This window comes from Electrona antarctica, assembly GCF_951216825.1.
Source record: "Electrona antarctica genome assembly, chromosome: 3".
Lineage (NCBI taxonomy): Eukaryota > Metazoa > Chordata > Actinopteri > Myctophiformes > Myctophidae > Electrona > Electrona antarctica.
This window is the reverse complement of record NC_136808.1, coordinates 10,457,838-10,468,119: the sequence shown is the minus strand read 5'-3', so window position 1 is coordinate 10,468,119 and position 10,282 is coordinate 10,457,838. Positions and strand designations below refer to the sequence as shown.

At 45.1% G+C, this 10,282-nt stretch overlaps 1 protein-coding gene across 1 annotated transcript in view; it reads left to right on the top strand.

Annotated features, from left to right (window-relative positions):
• Nucleotides 1-567: 567 nt before the first annotated feature.
• The window catches only part of ppfibp2a (PPFIA binding protein 2a), a gene marked incomplete at its 5' end in the record, with an annotated part of 33,366 nt that continues 23,651 nt past the window's right edge, over nucleotides 568-10,282 (top strand). Inside the window, 4 exons of the mRNA XM_079496442.1 lie at nucleotides 568-615; nucleotides 4,144-4,230; nucleotides 5,985-6,098; nucleotides 7,768-7,899. Of these exons, the coding sequence (XP_079352568.1) occupies nucleotides 568-615; nucleotides 4,144-4,230; nucleotides 5,985-6,098; nucleotides 7,768-7,899 (381 nt within the window). The remainder of the gene's footprint in view (nucleotides 616-4,143; nucleotides 4,231-5,984; nucleotides 6,099-7,767; nucleotides 7,900-10,282) is intronic.

Below are 10,282 nucleotides of genomic sequence, written 5' to 3'. Positions count from 1 at the left end.
CTACATGAGAGGTACTTCAGAGACAGAGAGGAAAGGGAGAGTGCGACAGGCACACACAGATTTGTATTTTTAGAAAGGGAGAAAGATAGAAGATAGACTGTAGAAATGGATGACAGATGACATGCAGCAAAGAAAATACAAAAAAATAGGAAAGTGACCAATTACGGGGACCAGAAAAGGGAGAAAGAGAGAACCGACGTGAGAAGGAGAAGGAGAAGAAAGGGAGAGAGTGGAGCCAGCTGGCATGGGTTACTTTGCGTTGTACGGCTCAACTCTAGTCTGATATTAAAGGCTGCCTCTCCGCTTGCCCAGACTCCAAACCACATGCACAGACGAAGAAGGTCCTCTCTCTCTACTCTCTCACTATACTGAACGACGGAAGAGACAGCAGTGAAGGGAGACCAGTTGAACTCTGGAAGATTAACAGTCTTCCTCCTTTAGAAGCATCACTCATAGCTCGAGAGCTCCCACAGTGAAACTCCGTCAGTCTCTGCTTTCTCACCGTGGAGAGACAGTAGACTGTCTTCTTCTACCCGAGTGTTCGTAGAGCTACAATGGGCCTGCAACATGGAGTACGATATTGATTTCTATAAACACTTTTCCTGGCTTAGAAAGGTAAGCGTCTCCCCACTTGCATGTCTCCAGTTGGTATCGGACATGCATGCCACAACTGCACAATAATACAGGGTGTTGGTGGGTGTCGATGCCTTTTGGTCGGCTGTTGTGTTTACCTGTTGATGTCTGTCATCACAGCAATTATGGGAGGAGCACGTGTTTTGTTTGTGCGGATGAGAGGTGTGTTGCTGTTGCACAATATTGTTCTTGCAGCATCACGCACGCACACACGCACATGCACACGCACACGCACACAAACACATACACACACACACACACACACACACACACACACACACACAGCACCTAAAAGTTGTTATTGGACTGTAAGGTTACATTTTTGAAGGGATGTTGTTTACAGCAAGTTGAGGAGTTGGACAAAGATTGTATTCACTTTGAAGTAAAGTATAGCCAATACCATCTGTCTTTAATCTCTTTACGCATACCCAAAATGCAAGATGCTCTTATATACTGGATTGTCTATTCTTGATTTCTATTATTATCTTATGTTTTTACTGAAGCTATAACTAGCAGGAATCTGTGTAGTTTTACTATATATTTTTGCAAGATGTGCTAAGAATGTTGTATTGAAGACAAATGTACATTGTTATAGCCTATTGTATGTGACAATAGGTCATTGCTGCATATTTTCCTATGACTCACTGCAGGGAAAAAGCAACAGACAAAACAACAACAAAGAAACATACATACTGTACCTAGCACATTGGAGCCAGTTTGAATATGGCATGCAGTTAAAGATTTTTTTGTGGTTGAGGCGCCAACCGTACCTGCACATGTTGAAAAGTAAGATTCATGATAGGCCAGGTCCACATGGGCAGGTCATAAGGTTACTGTAGTTAAGACCAGGGCCACATGGGTACTGTAGGTCTTAAGGTTATCGTAGTTAAAACCAGGGCCACATGGGTACTGTAGGTCGTAATGTTACCGTAGTTAAGACGAGGGGCACTGGGCAGGTCGTAATGTTACCGTAGTTAAGACCAGGGCCACTGGGCAGGTCATAAGGTTACCGTAGTTAAGACCAGGGCCACTGGGCAGGTCATAAGGTTACCGTAGTTAAGACCACTGGGCAGGTCGTAATGTTACCGTAGTTAAGACCAGGGCCACTGGGCAGGTCATAAGGTTACCGTAGTTAAGACCAGGGCCACATGGGCAGGTCATAAGGTTACCGTAGTTAAGACCAGGGCCACATGGGCAGGTCATAAGGTTACCGTAGTTAAGACCAGGGCCACTGGGCAGGTCATAAGGTTATCGTAGTTAAGACCAGGGCCACATGGGCAGGTCATAAGGTTACCGTAGTTAAGACCAGGGTCACTGGGCAGGTCATAATGTTACCGTAGTTAAGACCAGGGCCACATGGGCAGGTCATAAGGTTACCGTAGTTAAGACCAGGGCCACATGGGCAGGTCATACGGTTACCGTAGCTAAGACAAGGGCCACTTGGGCAGGTCATAAGGTTACCGTAGTTAAGACCAGGGTCACTGGGCAGGTCATAACGTTACCGTAGTTAAGACCAGGGCCACTGAGCAGGTCATAAGGTTACCGTAGTTAAGACCAGGGCCACTGGGCAGGTCATAAGGTTACCGTAGTTAAGACCAGGGCCACAACATGGGCAGGTCATAACGTTACCGTAGTTAAGACCAGGGCCACTGGGCAGATCATAAGGTCACCGTAGTTAAGACCAGGGCCACTGGGCAGGTCATAAGGTCACCGTAGTTAAGACCAGGGTCACATGGGCAGGTCATAAGGTTACTGTTACTGTCTCCATATTGATATTACTCCTCCAGATTCTGTCCAAAAATCCCGCAAATCGTTACACACTATGTCTATAGTCATGTGTTCAAGACGGATCTGTCCAATATTTCAGATTCCATCCTAATTGGCCAACATTGGCTTTCAAAGTTTGCAGGATTGGCCCATTTTTAACAAAAAGCCTCAAATCATGAACGGAGCGTGCAATTTATGTGAAATCTTTCAGGGACTTTCCTACTAGGCTGAGGAATATATCTCACCCTTTTCACATTGGCCTGTTATAGTGCCACCAACAGGTGGATTTTTGCAAAACACATTTTTGGAACAAAATGACTCAAATCATCCAATTGCCATCCAAGGCGTAAGAAGAAATGTCACCCTTTTCACATTGGCCTAGTATAGTGCCACCAGGAGGCCACAACCTGACCTTCCCTGGTGGAGACCTGTGCCCCAAGGGGCACTTTTTCTAGTTATTATTGCGACCATAGGTCGCACGCAGTTACTATGAAAACCTGTATTTCCCGTCAGTCGTGTCAGATCACGTCTCCATATATGGTCACACTCCATATATGGCTGTCTCCATATTATGTCGATCTGACATCATCCATATGTCGATCTGACATCTGTCACTCGTGATTCTCAACTGTGTTCAGGCCTGAAAACGTCAATTTAAAAAAAATAAAAAAGGCCTTACTACAATCCCTGTTATGCCCAAATATGGAGATCCCTGATGTCATCAATATTATTAAGCCCATATATGGGAATGTCAATATATGGCCATATTGCGACAGTATCATGATAATCAGTGTGGTTGCCGCGACCCGAGTCACACTTGCAAATGAACCAAGTTGGTACAACACATGGATCTCCATATATGTGAAGATCATGACACTGACCTCATCAAACCCTGGATAGCCATACATGGTTTGACATACTAGATCTGCATACATGGAGCCGGCCAGCAACTCTACATCTGACCTCACTGACACCAGATTAATAGTTTAACTCCTGCTTCTCAACTGTGCCGTATTAAGAAGCTCTGTTGTTTCAGCACGACTTCCGTTTTTAATTAATTACTGTAAAGTACACATATTCATATAGTGCAGTATATGAATCACAAGCAATGAATTGTGCATTTCAAAGGGTTGATGTAGAGTGGCCTTGACTCTCTGTTAAAAGGCTTAATGGCATTTTAAAAGGACTGTAAACCACTTTAGCTGCCTGGCTCAAATCATGGGTGCTGGGCATCGTGAAGTTTCCATTGGCTGTGGTTGAACTCCTTCAGTTCTGAGCAATTTGAGATGATCTGGTCACAAAATGATTTTCCTTGGGCCTTGACGACTGTGAAATATACCCCTGATTTTAAAGGAAAGCAGACCAAAGTTCAGTTTTCACTTTTTCACAAACAAAAGTCAGAACACAAAATATATTGTGAATTTAAAGTAGGATTAGTCTCAGTAAACCTCTTACAAATTCCACATACACTGGTCGGTGGTACAATAGGTTATTTGAGACGAATGTTGTGTGTACGTGTATGTGCATGTGTGTGTGTGTGCGCGCGTGCCTGTGTGCACGCAGTATGCGCATACTGTACATGTATGCACACATACTATATGCATGCATGTGTGTGAATGCACGCGTGTGAATTCACGTGCGTACTGAGACTTCAACCTCATAGGCGAAAACCGTGCAATGCAAATTTTAACCCACGGGGTGACTGCTCCGCTTCCAACAGTAGCTAACTGTTCCACTCTATAGGTACATGTGCCCTCACCGGTGACCGGAGAGACCTACCAGGAACGCTTATCACGTTTAGAGGGAGACAAAGAGACACTCGTTCTTCAGGTAAGGAAATATGTGACTTATATTGTTTTTTCTACTATTGGTTTAAAATGGAGATGACAATGGGGCTGTGAAGTGTACACCTTTGTCCAGCATTGACCTGTTTTTGACTAAGATTTATGCAAGCTTTAAACGGGCTGTTGTAATGGAAATGACTAACCTAAAACCTGCATCCATTCAGCTTGCGGATATGAGAGCGACTCTGACTAATAACAGAGGACATATGACACCTCACTGGCCCCCCCAGATGTCCCCACTGATTATAAACACTGCCCATCTCACATAGCACTGAGTGACTGAGTGACTGAGTGAGTGAGTGACTGAGTGCCTTTCAATAAAACCGTATTTTATATACGTAAGTATCACCTACATGTTTCTGATTATATAGAATGGTATTATAGTATTGTAATCTGTTCATTATTTCATGCACGATGAATTAATGAAACTGAACGGACCTAATGACACCGGGCACGGCATAAATATTGTCTTCTTTTAATAGACTATATCATCTTATATGAACACTACGGATACAAGGAATTGACACTCACTTCTGCTGATTATAGGAAAATTAGAATCACAGAGATTCGTGGAGAATTAGGAGAAGGAGAACTCACACCTACACAAGTAGGAAACGCCATAGTACCGTGCGCCGGCAGAGATGCATAATTAAATAAATAACGAATTGTACCGTGAGGTCGGACATTTCACGGTATCAACACCGTGGCAGTTTATGCCGCGGTATTACCGTAATACGGTATACCGTTACATGCCTAGTTACTATATCGTTACACCCCTAGTATACTGTATATCTATTTGTGTATGTATGTATGTATGTATGTATGTATGTATGTATGTATGTGCGTGCGTGCGTGCGTGCCATATGTGTAGCTCCTGCAATTGCTTAACAACAGGTTACCTCATACAGGTCCAGGCTAGTACACTACACAGTAGCACCTTGGTGTGTGTGTGTGTGCGTGTGCGTGCGTGCGTGCGTGCGTGCGTGCGTGCGTGCGTGCGTGCGTGCGTGCGTGCGTGCGTGTGTGTGTGCGCGTGTATTGAGAGCAGGTGTTCTGTTTGCTTTCTGTGGCGGTCTCACCTACACACCAGCATTCCTACACTAAGTCCCATCCAGTTGGCTGCTTCATGGGGCCCTGCCTTTTTTCACGTGATTGGCTGCAGTGCTACATGGCCTTATTAACTGTGGATTTACATCTAACCTGTGCACAGCACAGCACAGCACAGCACACTTGGCTTTTTTAGCGTCCTAACACACTGCACGTTCACTCGCGCTTAAGCACAAAGGATCATTCATTACAGGGAAATTGCTTGTGCTTGTTTAATCTGGCAATGCGGAGGATATATCAGCAAAGGTGCAGCCAGCGGCGAAATGACTGGTAAAAGAAAATGTCTCTAAATGATTTCAAGAGGGTTTGTTTGGGGTCGGTGCCAGTAAGCAGCGGGAACTGTGAAGAGGATAATGAAGATTAGGAGATATAAATATAATGAGTAGTCTAGGTTTTTTTTATTTCTTTCTTTTTTGCACGCTGCTACAGTAAATTACTTCTGCCTCATTACTTATCCCCCCCCCCTCCCCCAACACACACACACACACACACACACACACACACACACACACACACACACACACACACACACACACACACACACACACACACACACACACACACACACACACGCACACACACACACACACACACACACACACACACACACACACACACACACACACACACTAGGTGAGCGTTCTGACGGACCAAGTGGAGGCGCAAGGGGTGAAGATCAGTGATCTGGAGAGTTGTCTGGAGGAGCACCGGCTCAAACTCAACTCCACAGAGGAGATGCTACAGCAGGTACACAGCCTCACAAACAGCAAAGCACACAGACGAGGGCCTAACGCACTCATGTACTATACAGTGAGGAAATATTGAGGTACCCTGGTGGCAGTCCAGGGGCTTTTTGCAGTGTTGTTGTTCTGACTATTAAATAGAATGCTCATCAATCTTATATATATATATATGCCACCGATGTCTAAGACTAGTGCTCATAGACTGCAGCTCAGGAGGAGTCTAGCTCCCCAGGAGGAAATTCCTTGCTGGGATTCCATCGTGACTGGCTTTATATCACTGTGACAACCAGCATATTTAGGACGCTATGGGTTCCTTTCCAAGGCGGAGTCTCAGAAGAGTGCACGCCAGGTCTGCTCATGCTCTGGGCCCACAAGTTTCTGTCTGCTGTGGTCTGTCTGTCTGTCTGTCTGGGCAGGTGAGCCAGGGATCGCGTCCACACCCATAACCTCTAACTACGCGGCTAGGTAAGAGAGACAGAGAGAGAGAGTCAAACTGAATGAGACTGACTCTGTAATGGAAGGATGAAAAGGGAGGAAAATAATCGGAAGATAGAAAAAAAGGAACCAAGGAAGAGTGGGAGGGCAGTGAAAGGAGGAGAGAAGGGATGCGAGAAGGAGAGGAAACAGGGGAGTTGAGGCGTACATCTTTCAGTTCCGTGTGGCAGAGATCAAACTCACATCCAGCGGACACACTTTGCAGAACTCTGGAAATGGACCCTGAGTGAAATGGACCTGCGCTTACAAAACAGAACATTCAAACCTGTTCGCCTCCGGGAATGAAACAGACTGCACTTTTCCTTCAAGAGAAGCGAGCTGTCGTGGTAGGACAGATTAGACCACAAATACTTTTTTAAATCCTATTCTTGTCATATTTCCATTCCATGAATACTGTGTTTCAGCTGCTGCGAATACTGAATATCCTTTTCTTCTGCACTGGAAATAGAAAATCCTTTTAAGCATCTTGAGTGGTTGTGAGCTCATGACACGATGACTAGTAAATGTAGAGGGTCTAATTCTACAGCTTGTGCAGTTGCTGTGCTGAAGGGCAGTCAGGCTTTGGTTCCTGGAGAAGTGGTCATTATGAGGCTTTGGAACCATGCCGTAAATCTCTTCCTAGTGACAAAGCTCTAATATTTTCCATGTGCGCTCTAGAAGAAGCCCAGAATGTTTTTTCCTCTCTCCAAAACAACTCCAGTTTTAAATGGACGTATATCATGTATGTGAACTGTTTTCGACGCTACGGATGCCACACGTTCCCGGATCTCAAGTGTTTTAGCACCTGTCAGACAGCAGTCAAATTAGTAATGCATGCAGTCCATGCACACAGTCTGGCTGGACTCTCTCTAGGCAGACAAGCATTCTCTGCGAAGAGAGGAAATATCTTCGAACTGTTGGTGGACAACTAGTGTCTCTTCGCAGCTGATCTGATGGATATAGTAATCTCTTTCTCTCTCTTGTTTGAGGGAGCTGTGAAAATAGGCTTTATAAATAGTGATCATGGGCTGTGTATATTTACTTCTGTGTATTTATAGTTTGTCTGAGGGGGCTGTCATTAGAGAACTGGTACACTGTTATAGGTTGCTAGCAGTGTGTCTTATGTGCCCCTTGTGTGTGTTTTACATGAATATCTATTTGTGGTGCGTCACGTTGTTTGTATGTGCTGTTGACAACAGGAGTTCCTAAACAGAACGTCACTTGAGAGTCAGAAGCTGGGTCTGATGGGGGAGGTGTCCTACCTAAAACTGAAAGTGGCAGACATGGAGGAGAAACAGGGCCATGGGAGCGAGAGGCAGCACAAAGCTGAGGTAAGGATCCCCATAGAAAATATAATACAATGACATGATAATGTGCTATAAGAGCCCACTGAATAGTCTTTGTGAAAGATTTGCAGTATGGACAATCGATTGTGTTCTCCAGTAGCTCTAGACCAAATACCTTGTGAGTCATAGAGTCACAACAGAGGGTTTGATTTAGAAGCCAACACAGGTGCGGTTGAATAGGCAAGGTTCATGAATGACATTGTTTGAGTGGAGCACTCTCATCACTGTCTGTAGTAGTAGTAGTAGTAGTCTGTAGTGTTCCATTTAGCAAATGCATTTGTGTTGCATTGAAGAGTGAGAGGTTTGTGACGGAGGTTACAAGGCTGAATTTAACACTGCACTCTTTAAATGTGAGCGGCCTGTCACATTATTACACTGTGCTTCTTTGAAGAAATGCTTTCTTTTTTAATGAAGGAATTTGTTCAGCCTTGGCTCTGTGGGGTCGGTTTGCTTCGTTCGGCTGCTCTGTGCTATCACAGAGCAGCCCGCCGTCTTTAATGATTTGTGCTTTTACCAGGAAGGATGGGAGTGCGTTCTCATGTCGTGTGAACCCAACCTTTGGGGTTAGGTACGCTGCTGAATGCATGACAGAATCCATAAACACACGCTGTGGGAGTATGGAGGGAAACATTTACCATGCCCTCCACTCCAATCTTCCTGGACCTACAGGAAACTAGTCTCCAAGGAGGTTTAGCTTAGTACTTTTTTTTTGTTTGTCTTTTCGACCTGAGCAGTGTATTTGCTTAAGGCCAGTGTGTCAAGTTACCATCCAGAGGGGTACAGTGAGTGAGTGCGTGAGTGACCACATGAAGTGGGCAGAGGGAAATTAAGGCAGCACTGCCACTAGACAGGATACATGTAATGTATGTAGTTACTGTCAAAATATGGCTGGTCAAAGGGCCTTTGTGTCCTCAGGCCGGGTACTGGCAGTGCAGAGCTGGCGTGATGGATGACGGGCTAAATGTGAGATTGTGTGTAGGGCGGCCTCAGCCCAGAGCGTACAGTTACACTCTCACCCCGTCGTGATGGTCAAAGAATATGACTGGGGCCATTATATGAAAACTGGAGGTGCAGAGGTTCAGGCCAGTGTTTGTAGGGGTTTGCAAGTGAAGGACCCCTGCCTACAAAATGTGAAACATTAATTCAATATTGGTCACATTGGGACTTTTCCCCAAGAAGAAACGGATACCTTTGAATGCCTCACTGTAGACTTTCTGTTTGTCTCTTACAGTAAGACTATATACTGTACGCCAGGGTTCCCCAATAGGCGGCCCCCTTGTGGCCCCTGGACGAATTAAAAAAACAAAAAAAACAAAAACAAAAAGAAAACGTTTTTTGTTTTGTTTTCGGGGGTGTCCCAGATATAAATGGCATTAAATGGGGGTCAGCAGCCTATATGCATGTCAAACTGGGCACCCCCTCAAGGACCACTGGTGGTCCCCGGACCACTGGTTGCTGTACGCTTTGCTGACAAAAGCATTTTCAAACCGGGAAAAAAAAGTGTCAGCACATCGAGTGAGTGGCACGTTGCATGACACTTTGTCACAGAGACGGATACATCGGGCTTTAGCTCTAAGAATGAAGATGCGGCATCGGCGTGCTTTACACTATAGTACAGGAGTCAACATATTGTTTCGACAACCTTTCTGCTTTCACCATGTGCACAAACTCTGCTTTCGCCATATGACAGCTGCTTGGTCTTAAAAAGAATGACAGAAATCCACTCTGAATATTATACTGGCATGCCACGTGTTGCTTCTGACACACACATTCTCTCTCTCTCTCTCTCTACCTCTGACAGACGCACACACGCACGCACACACACACACACACACTACACGCACACGTTGGTGCCACTAAGCCAGTACCGGTTAAACTTAGCAGTGGAGGCGGTCTGTATCATCTGTCATATCCGCTCATCCCCAGCCCTCTATTGGACACCATGTGAGACTTCCTCTGGTCACAGTCCATGCATAACTCCACCGCTGTTTACACTCTTTCCTATGGGGACACAAACATCACTTGCTCTAAAAAGATGGCAAAATCTATTCTCCTCTGTAGCTGCTTAGCGGTGCCAACTGCAATTGCAGCATTGGTGTATATTTGCCATGTGTGAGTTCATATAGAATACCGCCACGTTTACCCAGTCCAAATGGTGTTTAGCTGGCCCAGAGTGTACTGTATCTGTGCATAAGATCAGCCAGAGAATCTGTGTTTCTCATACTGGCTCCACTTTTCTTGTGTATTCATAGTGTGGAATCGGTCCACTGCTGCATGATATAAAATGTCCAGACATGAGCTCAGAGGTAGAGAATAATCGAGGGGCCATCACTAACAATAATACACAGTTCCCTCTGGAGAGAAACAC